This window comes from Rhinopithecus roxellana, chromosome 5 (genome assembly GCF_007565055.1).
Source record: "Rhinopithecus roxellana isolate Shanxi Qingling chromosome 5, ASM756505v1, whole genome shotgun sequence".
In the NCBI taxonomy this organism is placed as follows: Eukaryota; Metazoa; Chordata; class Mammalia; order Primates; family Cercopithecidae; genus Rhinopithecus; species Rhinopithecus roxellana.
In genome coordinates this window covers 157,950,554-157,963,303 of record NC_044553.1, presented here as the reverse complement: position 1 = coordinate 157,963,303, position 12,750 = coordinate 157,950,554, and the positions used below count along the sequence as shown (strand labels likewise).

Sequence of the window (12,750 nt, the reverse complement as noted above, 5' to 3'; positions counted from 1 at the left end):
GTGTTATATGGCCTTCCATTCCAAAATGCCATTCCCTAGACTCAAAAGTCATCTTTTGAATCCAAGCTGTTGATGCCTTATTAGCAAGGAGCGCTTGTGGCTGCTGTTAGTCTTTGATTCTCCAGGATAAAATAAGTAGGTCAAAAAGTAATCAGTGACCATCGAGAGACAATCTAGGAGATTGGGCGCTGCTCTAAAAGACAGGACTCTGAGAAGGAGCTTTTAATAGAAGCTGGGGACCCTTTCCATTCCCCTGGGGGTTCATGCATCACGTGAATATTCTCAAAGGCCACTTCAGGTTTTAGGTTCTGTGTGCTGAGCACTCGGGACACAGAGATCAACAAGGGGCTCTGGCTTTCAAGTCTGACTGACAGGGAGACAGGTGCACAGATGACGTGGCTTGGGCTGGAGGGTGTAAGGACTGGGCTGTGGGAGTGCACAGGAGGGTGGGGTGAGGAGGGGCTTCCCCGAGAAGCCAGGCCACAACAGGAGTAGAAGGTACTGTCAGGCCGGAGGGAACTGGGACAGCAGGTGGGTGGCAGTTCCTGAAGCTGGAGGGAAGCGTGAGCTGCCTCCGTATTCGGCCGTGCTCAGGAACTTGGGGTTTATTCCGAAGGCAGAGCGGAATCATAGGAAGATTTTGAACAGGAGAGTGACATCGTACAATTAGCAACTCCGCAAGGACAGTGTTGGATTTTGAGACTAGGTCCCAAAAGTTGGAAGGTTTTTGCAAAAAACAAGCTAGGCGAGAAGGAATAAGGACTGTAACCATGCAGAGGAATGAGGAAGAAAGTCATCCAAATGGTAGTATTTACTAGATGAAATGCTGACCAGATGAGATGCGAGGGTTTCCTTGTAACTTATGTCCTGAGGCCATGACATTGGCTGACCTTCACTAAGATAGGAGAGCTTAGAAGGAGATGCAGTTTTGGGGTATAGTGAGAGGATTTTCTTTCTTTTTTTTTTTTTTTGAGAGGGAGTCTGGCTCTGTCGCCCAGGCTGGAGTGCGGTGGCCGGATCTCAGCTCACTGCAAGCTCCGCCTCCCGGGTTTACGCCATTCTCCTGCCTCCGCCTCCCAAGTAGCTGGGACTACAGGCGCCCGCCTCGTCGCCCGGCTAGTTTTTTGTATTCTTTAGTAGAGACGGGGTTTCACCGTATTAGCCAGGGTGGTCTCGATCTCCTGACCTTGTGATCCGCCCGTCTCGGCCTCCCAAAGTGCTGGGATTACAGGCTTGAGCCACCGCGCCCGGCCGAGAATTTTCTATATTTATTTCTAATGGACTTAGAAACTCTCACATTATATTTCTCAGCAGAAATAGAGGCAATAAGATACAACAAAGTTATTTTATTTTGCCTTTGCATGCTTGAAAGTTTTCATTTCTTTAATTCAGATCATATATCCATAATTCAGAAATAGAGCTTTTCTTTTCCCTGATTCTTTATCCAATGGAAAACCCACTTTGGTTTCTTAGTGGCCAAAATTAGATAAAGATAATACTTGCAAACGAATGAGGGTAGTGCAGGTCATCAGTGAACTGAAAGGAGGCTTAGGTGCGCCTGTGGGAGGCGTGGCCTGTGGGCTTACTGCCCTCACTGCTGCCAGGGAGGCCCAGAGGCGATTATGTTTTGTTGAGTCCAGCAAGTGATACTCTGTACAGTCTCTTTATCCAACCGTACTTCCTTTATTTCAGGTGTGTAATTTTGCATAATCATCTCTGATGTAACTAGAGTTAACCTCAGTGCTCAAGCAGTTCTTTGCCCCATTTTCCAAAGCACTCAGATGCACCCTTTTGAGTACCTTTGGATCCCCTTTCTCCTCTGATTGCCAGAAACAAGTTCATGATTAAGTGCCTGTGTTTGCCTCACCGTCATTTCCTTCCTTCTCCCGGGGCTAGATCACTACCGGTTACAACCTGGAAGATGACCGCTGTGAGTGTGTGGCTCTGCAGGATTTCCGGGCTGGAGAGCAGGTGGGTCTTGTGGCATTTCACAAAATGTGAACCAGCCATTGGGCACTAAGTTAACACTGTGTTGGTAGTCTTAAAAAGAAACTTAGAGGCCGGGCGTGGTGGCTCAAGCCTGTAGTCCCAGCACTTTGGGAGGCCGAGACGGGCGGATCACGAGAGGTCAGGAGATCGAGACCATCATGGCTAACATGGTGAAACCCTGTCTCTACTAAAAAATACAAAAAACTAGCCGGGTGTGGTGGCGGCGTCTGTGGTCCTAGCTACTCGGGAGGCTGAGGCAGGAGAATGGCGTGAACTCGGGAGGTGGAGCTTGCAGTGAGCTGAGATCGCGCCACTGCACTCCAGACTGGGTGACAGAGCGAGACTCCCTCTCAAAAAAAAAAAAAGGAACTTAGGAAAAAAAAAATGTAGAATTCACATTGAGGATTGTTTTTCTGGAATGCATCTCGAGACCTGAACCCGTAGTACACATATTCACTCGTGCTTCACTCACTTGTTGTGCTTTGCATTGTGCTTTGGGTCCACAGAGAAAAGTATTTGAACACAGTTATTGGTACAATTGGCCTAATATTTGTAAATATTTATAACACTGTTAACTAAAAATAAAGTGTATTATGACACTAAAACAATTTTTAAAATTTCATAAACTGTGTTGCCTTTATTTTTTCTACGATTAGAACCTTCTTTATAAGAGTATTTAAGGGGCAAAAGCAAGGGAATCTGTTGTCTTATACTTTCATATTAATCTCAGGTTTTTTAATCTAGTAGTTTGGGTGGGAGGAGGGGTAAGCCTTTGGGTGAGTTTGAAAATATGTGTCTATAAATTCCCACATTCTATCAGTCTACACCCAAGCAGACAGTACGGACATGGAACTCACATCCGTAATTGACATTCCAGTTGAGACAAAATAAAAAATACTTGTCTAGCAAAGTACTGATCTGTTCCTTCTTTAGAAAAGTTTATAAACCCACCTGCTAGGTGCAGGATTAATTGCCACAGGACCTGGAAATAAGTTTCTGACAGATACTGCTCTACAGTTCCAAAAAAGACCCTGCTGTATTAAAAGGATGGGAAGAACTTGGTGAATTTTAAAATGCAGTCTTACAGAAATAGCCTTGTTGTCCTTTGAAAGAAGAGGATTATAATAGAGGCCTGATGACCCCAGGCACCTGGGGTCCTTTGAATAGTAGTAAGGCCTTTGGTGGTGCTTTCTCCTGGCTTCGCCTCTCCACGCGGTGGTGGAAGTGGGTGCTTGGTCTCAGACGGTTTGGGAAGTTGGGAAAATTGCACAGCGTCACCCTTGCAACCTATGCCAAACAGGTGTATCAATACTTTCAGCTATTTCGTGTCATTAATGTAAGGTAGCATTAAATATATGAGCACTAAGCCTTTGCCCTGCCCTGTGTTAAGAATACATGCCAAGTTTGTCTAATGCCCTTTTCTTTTTTCTTTACTGCACCTCAGATTTACATTTTTTATGGCACTCGATCCAATGCAGAGTTTGTGATCCACAGTGGTTTTTTCTTTGACAATAACTCACACGACAGAGTGAAAATAAAGCTTGGAGTGAGTAAAAGTGACAGACTCTACGCCATGAAGGCCGAGGTCTTGGCTCGTGCCGGCATCCCCACGTACGTAGAAAAGCATCGGTTGGCCCTTTCCTGCAGTACTTGAGCTATTTCCAGTTGCATAGTGTTTAATTGGTGTGTTAATAAAACTTCTCCCCAGTAGTTTGTCTTAATCCGTTTGTCCCTGTGGCACAGCAAATTTAAGCCATGGCGACGCTCGGTGACTTACCAGCATTTTCAGATACACATAATTGTGTCGTTGGGCGCATTCACAGTCAGTTCTGAGGGATATGGCCTGAAATCCTCATTAAGTTAAATAAGTACTTTCGTATCATTCATGTCTTTCACCTTGAAAAGGTTAATGGCCTGGATCAATTTGTTTCATTTAATTCTTTGCTACCATTAGTTTCTGTAATGAAGTCATGATCCTCAGTGATTTCAAGAATTTCTAGTTAAATTCCTTAAGATTTTCTTGCATTTGAGGCATAAAATGATAAAGAAGACAGGAATTATGATTCATTAGTTCTCCAGGGAATGGAGGAACCATTCTTAATGAAAATGGATTATCCAGACCTTTTTTTATTGAACTTGTCAATATTTGATTAATGATTAAAGTGTGAACTCAAATTATTGTGAACACTTTTTAAAAACCATGTGTATGTTTAATGTTTTGAATGTGTTGTGTGCAACCTGAGATTACAGCTGTCAGGCTCTAGGAAAAGCTGGCGAGGATGGACTCCAATTCTGGATGTCCACTTCCATCCGTCCCAGCCTGTGGCCTTTTGCAAGGGCTGAAAATCGTGCTCACAGTTCAGATGAGGAGCTGGAATCTTCCAGCTCGGCTCTCCTTGAGGACAACCACACATGCTGTAGACTTTAGGGATCTCACTTTGGAGCAGGTGGGTAACAGCAGCAGGGTGACTGATGTTGCTTTCTGCTTTTGTCAGTTCCAGCGTTTTTGCGTTGCATTTTACGGAGCCGCCCATCTCTGCTCAGCTTTTGGCTTTTCTCCGAGTATTCTGCATGACTGAAGGTACGTCATTTCAGGAAAAAAGAGATGTTGACTTTTTTATTTTTAAATCATGGAAGTGTAAAGCATAGGGGTTCGGATTATAAGTAAAGTGGATTAAAACTACATTACTTTTGGGAAGAGGCAAGATGGCAATACTGGAGAAAGAAGAAATTGATTTGTTTTACCCTGGAAATGTTTTATTAAGTCCTCAATGTGTTGTCAATATTAATTTGTAATACACAAATAATTCTCAACTGCATTTGAAGAAAACTTAAAACATCTTGGATCAGGTAAATATATCAAAAGTCTACATTTGTAGCCTGACAGAGCCTCATTTCACTCACAGGGCACTAGTCTTTTTCACTTAGATAGAGCAGTTCAGGATCAGTTGATCCTGTGATGTTGTGTAGTCAGCTGTGGCATACGTGGACCGTAGGACTTTATTTGTTAACCTACTCTGCATTCTAAATCTGAAATTGCCAGCAAGCATTTTAATGCCAAGCATCCTGTTAGAGTAAATAACATTGCAAACAGAATCTGTGTAGAACACAAAATGTTCCTGGCTACAGCCTCTTATTTCAGGCCCAGAAAGAGTTAAGTATATGTATTGAGCATCTACTTTTGCATTTGCTTAAACAAGTCATTTGGGGTTTCTTATACTGACATTTGACCTCTCATGGTTGTGTTTTTATTTTTCATACTGAGATGTATCTTAACAAATTTCCTGGTCCTGAGGTTTCATTTTTAAGTGTGTGTGTGTGTGTGTGTGTTTGTTTTGCTGTTGTAAACTGCCTTAAATCCTGTGCAGAACAGACTGAGTAAGAATGAGTAAATGAGTGTTTGACTGAGTGAACAGACAAAAAAGTGTTCTAGATGGAAGCTGCCCAAGCACTTCCTTGGTCAGAGGAAGCAGTCGTGGCCCATGCAGGGGAAGCTGCTGTGCTCAGCGGTCACTGGCTTTGGTTTTAATGTCTGGATCCAGGGAGCAGTGCTGCAACAAGTCGAGGGCTTGACGTCACGCTGGAGGCAGAAAAAACCTAGTTCCAAAACAGAGAGAGGCAGTTCACACACCAACTGCAGAACCCAAACTGAGATACAGTCATTGTTCCTTATAAGCAACCCTATCGCCTGGATGTACATTCAAGTGGGAGTTTTGGTGCTTTTTGTACTTTGGTAATGGTTCATCAATTCAATTTAATGAACACGAGTTAAGGGGTTAACTGTGAGCTTTTCTTGCTTGTATGTGGATACAAAATTGAATGTTGCAGTTCATATACTCAAGGAGTTTATAATTAAGAGAGGTGATGGTGATGATATTCCTAGAATTTGGGAAGCGTTCACTGTGTGCTAGGTATGATGCTAAATGTGGTATATGCTGAATTTTAATCCCATCAGCCTTGATTGATAAGTGCTCCCATTTTACTGATGTAGAGGATAAGTATTAGCTGGGCGTGGTAGCACATGCCTCTAGTCCCAGCTACTTGGGAGGCTAAGGTAGGAGGATTGTTTGAGCCTGGGAGGTGAAGGCTGAGTAAGACCCGGCTGGGGGAAAAAAAAAGAGAATAAAGTTGGGTGGATGCTATGGCTCATGCCTATAATCCCAGCACTTTGGGAAGTGGGAGGATTGATTGAGCCTGGGAGCTTGAGGCTGCAGTGAGCCGTGATCTTGCCACTGCACCCCAGCCTGGGCAACAGAGCAAGACCCTGTCTAAAAACAAACAAACAAAAAACCCAGAGGATAAGTAACTTGGCCAAGGTTGCTCAGTAAGCAAGTAATGACCCTGACTTAGAACCCAGCTCTGTTAACTCCAGAGCCCATGCGCGGGACATCCCATGTTGCTCCTACTGGCTCAAGAATAACATAGTACATGGAAAAAAGTGTTAGTACTCTAGGGGTCTGGAGGAAAGACATTTGAGTTAAACCCTGGAGCTCAGTGATAGTTTGGACATGGTAGAGCAGGAGGTGAGGGGTATGACTGAAGACCTTTAGCAGAGGGAGGAGCTTGAGCAGGAACCAGGGAGAGGGTGGAGGGCACTGGGCTCTTTACTCTCTGGAGTGAGCATACACCATGGTGGCCAGAATGAGGGGCAGGGATAATTTGCAGGCCCTGTGTGCTGGAGGAAAGCTCGGGAGGGTTCTTGCTGCAGGAGCTCCCGGTCAGCTCATGCTCTCCAGGCAGGCCACATGCTACATTGTCTTACTCCCCGTTTTGTAGGCTTTATTTCTCCAGGAATGTGAAATGAGTCCAGTTTCACTTTTAAAAAATGAGCGGAGAGAAAGTTCTGCCGCACACCTGCAGCTTCCATCGTTGCAGAGTGCAACTTGGGCAGATTGAGGGAGGAGATGAAGGAAGGAAACAATAACCTTCATATTGGGGGCCTTTGAAAAGAACTTTCAACCACTAAGAAGGCTTAAAAAAAAACAGAACTTCCGTGTTGTATACAAAGAATATAAAATGAAGACTCAAAACTAAAAATCCTGAATTTCATCATGATCTTTACTAACAAATACAAGTTAATAAACTTTTTTGAACATTAGATAGCCTGTTTTCTTAAAACTGCTTGAATCCTTTTAGGTCTGTTGATTCTCTTTAGTTTCTCTCTAGTCATAGACAATTTGTCATGTTAAGACAATTGCTGGATCTTTGAATTACTCTAACTAATACTAATAAAAGTTTGGTTTGCTGGCAGCAGTTCTTCAGTTTGAATTGTAAATAGTGACAGCTGTGAGGCATTTTGCTCTGAAAGAGACACTGTCTCCTAATCGCATAAGAAGCATGGGTCTGTTTCTTGAGCATGAATAGGATCGGCTTGTTTTGGTTTTGGAGATAATGTGCTGGGAGATAAAACGCTAAGAGCAGTTGCTGAATTCTTTCCTCTTCTTAAATATATTTGGAGATAATTGAGATGTTCACTTGTGTGTATTTGTAATTCCTATGTAAATTCCTGACAAGTGAGAGAGATGGGCATATTTTTCATTAACTAAGTTTTTTTTTTTTTTTTTTTTTTTTGAGACTGGGTCTCGCTCAGTTTCCCAGGCTGGAGTGCAGTGCCCACTGCAGTCACCAGCTCCTGGGTTCGAGGCATCCACCACCTCAGCCTCTTGAGTAGCTGGGACTACAGGCATGTGCCACCACACCTGGCTCATTTTTGTATTTTTTCTAGAGATGGGGTTTCGCCACATTGCCCAGGTTGGTCTCAAACGCCTGGGCTCAAGTGATCCACCTGCCTTGGCTTCCCGAAGTGCTGGGATTACAGGTGTGAGCCACTGCGCCCGGTCCATTAACTCAATTTTCATAGTGCTCCTGATGGTAGCACTGTTTGATTGAGGCTCTTGTTTCCTTCAGTTTGTGGCTTGTTACAAAAATGGCTTAAATAGCTTGGTCAGGTCACCTACGAGAATAAGTGCCAATCAGATTTACAGTTACGGGCTCACAGGATTGTTGTGGCTCTTGTTCCTTTCACAGTTTACATTGTTCACCTAAGTGTCCTTTTTGACTGGGTTGGTGTGACTGAGCTTATGGCTAGCAAAAAGGGTGTTGTCAAAATAAGGGGTCCATGGCTGTCGATTGTCTTTAAAAAGTATCTTGTGAAACTGTCTAAAGGTTCTCAGTATCCCTCACAGAAACAGTGAAAAATGGAGTGCTACCAAGGCTTGATCTGGATTCCAAATGAAGGCCTGACCTAGTGTTGCTCCCCAAAACTCAGCTCTGCTCTACTTTGGAGAATCTAGGAGTGTCCTGGCCCATTGCATAGGGACAGCTTTTACTGTGGGAAAATGACATTGTTGGAAACAATATTTTCTAAGGTGGATTGCTTGTTCAAATGAGAAGGAGTGCTGTGTTTTCCTCCTGACATTGCCATTTGTATTTCTTGTAGAAGAACTAAAAGAACACTTACTGGGAGACAGCGCTATTGATAGAATCTTCACCTTGGGGAACTCAGAATTTCCTGTTAGCTGGGACAATGAGGTCAAACTTTGGACGTTTCTTGAAGATAGAGCCTCACTTCTTTTAAAAACATACAAAACAACTATCGAGGTAATTAGACTAAATTAATGAGGATTTGAACTTTGTTGTGTTGTTAAGATGTTTAATGAGACTTGGTGCGGTGGCTCACGCCTGTAATCCCAGCGCTTTGGGAGGCTGAGGGGGGCAGATCACGAGGTCAGAAATTCAAGACAGGCCTGGCCGACTTGGTGAAACCGCATCCCTACTAAAAATACAAAAATTAGTTGGGCATGGTTTGTAATCCCAGCTACTTGGGAGGCTGAGGCAGCAGAATCGCTTGAACCCGGGAGGTGGAGGTTGCAGTGAGCCGAGATCTCGCCACTGCATGCCAGCCTGAGTGACAGAGCAAGACTCCGTCTCAAAAAAAAAAAGAGATATTTAATGAGAGATTTCTTGTTAATTCTAAACTACTGTAATAGTTTAGCAAAATGATTGCATTTGAAATTTTCCATTTGTTTAACAAAAAAATCATATTTAGGCATTGTTTATTAGAAGATACATTTTTTAAAGTATTTAATACTTTTTTTTATAATTTCTAATTCACATGATTTCACAAACATTTTCATTTGTGCTTTTTAAGTTCACTATTGAGTCACTAACTTCAAATACGTCTTTCTCATTCATTCGTTCCTTCACTGTTGCCATTCACCCACGTGCTGCCCTGGGGCTACATCAGTGCCCAAGATGGACAGGATGAGTTTTAAATCAGTGAAGTTCCCTGACAGATGGGGTAGCACTGTTTGATTTAGGCTCTTCTTTCTGGTTTTGTAACAGTTTCATTGAGATATAATTTACATACAATAAAAGGCACACTTCTGAAGCGTACATTTTGATGTGAGTGGTCATGTGACACCTGCCCAGTCAAGTGTTAGAACCTCCCGTCACCCCAAAAAATTCCCTCATGTCCCCAGTCACAACCGTTGTGCCCTCTGTCTCTATAGTTTTGCTGATTTAGACTTCTTGTAATTAATTTTGCTCTTTTTTGTTTTCCAGGAAGATAAATCCGTCTTGAAAAACCAGGATCTTTCTGTTCGTGCAAAAATGGCCATCAAATTGCGCTTAGGTGAGAAAGAGATTTTGGAAAAAGCGGTCAAGAGTGCAGCTGTCAACCGGGAATTCTACCGCCAACAGATGGAGGAAAAGGCTCCGCTTCCCAAATACGAAGAGAGTAACCTTGGGCTGTTGGAGAGCAGCGTGGGGGACTCGAGGCTCCCCTTGGTCTTGAGAAACCTCGAGGAGGAGGCTGGAGTGCAGGATGCCTTGAACATCAGAGAGGCCATCAGCAAAGCAAAGGCCACAGAAAACGGGCTTGTAAACGGTGAAAACTCTATCCCTAACGGGACCAGGTCCGAAAATGAAAATCTCAATCAAGAAGAAAGTAAAAGAGCCGTTGAAGACGCCAAAGGATCTTCTTCAGACAGCACTGCTGAAGTTAAGGAGTAGCTCCAGGTGAAGCTGGGTGGAGGATCCAGTGGAGCAGGAGCTGACGGACGGTCCGTTCACATCGCTGTGTTTCCTTGTTAACATTTTTCTTTCTGCAGAGAGGAAGATATGTTTTTGCTGCTTTATATAAAAATGGTTTTTTTAAGTTATTTTACAAATCTAGCTTCCCTTTTTGATTAAGATTGCCATCTTGCTTTTAGGCAAAACAAACCAGTTAACAGCCACAAGAAAGGGGGAAGAGGTGCCTGTGGGAGATTTTGCAGACCTGTTGTGAGCACAGGTATTTTCTTCCTGGGGAAGAATCCAGTTCCTGTCTCAGCTGTGCTTTTGTGGGCCTGTCATCTTGACGACCAGAATGAAAGCTTGCTCTGCCTCCTGCCAGCCAGAGCTGGTGGCGGGACTCGGGGGTTCAGCGGTGAAGGTGGGGAAGCTGCACGGCAGAAAACAGAATGGAAATTGGGAAACTTTAGAGTCTGGGCAAAATGTTTGGTTTTTCTCCTTAAAAAAAAAAAAAAAAAAAAACCCATTACCAAAAGAAAAGGTAAGGTGGCAACCTTATTTTTAATAGTTTGAAATGTTGATGATAATCCTCATTATATAAATATATATATATAAACACACATATATATATCTAGTGATTTCTAAAGATTTGTTTACTTTTGTGTTTTGTTTTACTGTACTAAGAACTTGTCCTTCCTTCTTGAATCAAAGTAGGACATGCATCATCCTCCTAATTTTAAATGTTGGCTCTGATTTTAAAGTGGTGCATTTGATTCCAGCCTTGGTAATGGAGAGTTTGCAAACACACAGCGGCCCACAGCTTCACGTGGTGGTGTGCAGTGTGAGGCAGCTCCCTGGCTTTCCTGGTTTTCACAACAAGCTAGAGATTTTCAAAGCTACACTTTTGAGTAAAAACCCTTATTAAAAGAAAAAACATGATTAATATTTTTGTCTATTCCTTTTTTTGGAGTGGGACAGGCCCTTTGAGTTTAGCTTTTACACAAACCATCTTACTGCCCAAGCATTGTTTGAACCTTGACCTCATGCCCTGGGCTGTGCTAACCTGGGGGCTACTGAGGCACAGCTGTGGGGCCCAGAGGCCTGCAGGAGCCCCCCTCATCAGCCTGCCCATCTGTGCAGTCAGTGGGAACGTAAGAAAAGGAATACTTAGAATTTAGGGGAAGTGAAAGGTTGGGACCATGTCCTTGGGGTGGGAGAGGGATCTGTCTCCAGAAAGCCACCAGTTTTCAGGTTTAGTGATACCAGTTTTCCTTCACCACAAATTTTCACATTGTCTCTGATGTCCTAAGTACACGGCTGATTTTGAAAACGTGAATTATTCCCCCAACTGTTGGATAAATGCTGCTGCAACACAGGTCATCTTAAGGATGCTCTGGGAGTTTCTCTTGGGGAAGACATAGTTCTGCAGATCAATTGCCTAATCCCCCCTGACAGCTGAGATAAATGTAACTCTTTGAGGCGTTGCCTGCGTTGCTCAGCAGGTTAGTTTACCTGCTGCACTGGGTGCTGGAGGCAAGCTTCATGTCTGTGTGAGACTGGGACATTTCCTGGCGTTGATGCCTGTACCTTTCCTAGGTTGTTGATGTGTACCAGGAGGAAGCATGTGATACCACCTGTCGTATCATCCTTACACCTGAGATACCTTACCAAAAATATTAAATAGTCTGTAAAGCTTAGTGTGAATTTCTAAAAGGCAATAGCATTGTAGTACTTGAGGTTTCTACTCTAGAAGCCCCAGAGCCTTCTAGAACTTTGATGACCAATTTGTCCATAGAATTATCTTCTTACAGGATTAAAAGTTTTCAAGCCTAATAATAAATATTTTTTGAAAACATATATACAATTCAAACATAAAATAACATAATGAGACAGCTGGGTTTTCAAACTATTCCCCGGCAAAGTTCGAGTTCCTGTGGAGCTGGGATAGCGCCAGACTAGAGTCGGGATCCCAAGCTCCTGTTCCAGCGCCACCTTTAATGGGTGTTGTGACGTTGGTTCCTGGCACCCAGTTTCTTCATTTATTTGTGAAAAGAATGGTACAAAATTGTCCAAAGTCCCTGCTTAAAAATTTAGCAACTGTTTTTCTGTCATTTCTCCATTGACAGACTTGGTTGTTAAGGTTATTGGATCAAAAAGAGATGAAGTCTGCTTCCAGTTGAGAACAGCCTCTGCATGACATAAAAATGGCGCCCACAAGAACAGAACTGTTTTGATGTCAGAAGACAGTATCTGTTGAACAGCATTACTTTCCTGAGTTGGGTAGGATTGCCCTAAAATGACTCGCAAAGGCAGGTGAGACCGCAGCACACATCAGTCATCCTCGTGGCCCCACTGCGGTTCGGCAGCTCTAGTGCTGCCTGCACAGACACTTGGAGCTACGACTTAAGCATTTGAAAATTGAGGAAAAGTGATTAAATTGGCATTGAAGAACCCTCATTGCCATCTGTCATGAAAATAGACCTTTCTCTCAAATCATTTTAAAGTTTGCTTTCTTCTGAATGCTCTTGGATAAGAGGCTGTTCAGGCTAGTTACTGGAAACACGCCAGGCTCTGCTTCTGTTTCATTAGCTCTATGTGTTATTTGTGTAAATAGTTAGCAATTAGATTTCATCGGCCTAGAAAAACCTCCCTGTTTTTCATGTAAACTGGCAATTGATAGGTGGTTTTTCCCCAGTAGTTTCTAGAATAGGCTCACTAAGATATATATGTCATTTTTTTTTTTTTTGA

The 12,750-nt window shown here is 43.1% G+C and overlaps 1 protein-coding gene across 2 annotated transcripts in view; it reads left to right on the top strand.

Moving 5' to 3' along the window:
• The window catches only part of SETD3 (SET domain containing 3, actin histidine methyltransferase), an 86,012-nt gene extending 75,065 nt beyond the window's left edge, over positions 1-10,947 (top strand). Inside the window, exons 9-13 of one of the 2 annotated variants that reach the window (XM_030929962.1) lie at positions 1,897-1,971; positions 3,434-3,600; positions 4,485-4,570; positions 8,429-8,589; positions 9,553-10,947. In XM_030929962.1, coding sequence (XP_030785822.1) covers positions 1,897-1,971; positions 3,434-3,600; positions 4,485-4,570; positions 8,429-8,589; positions 9,553-10,002 — 939 coding nt within the window. In that variant the 3' untranslated portion in view covers positions 10,003-10,947. The remainder of the gene's footprint in view (positions 1-1,896; positions 1,972-3,433; positions 3,601-4,484; positions 4,571-8,428; positions 8,590-9,552) is intronic. The other variant, XM_010353673.2, reaches the window with a different exon arrangement.
• Positions 10,948-12,750: the final 1,803 nt, after the last annotated feature.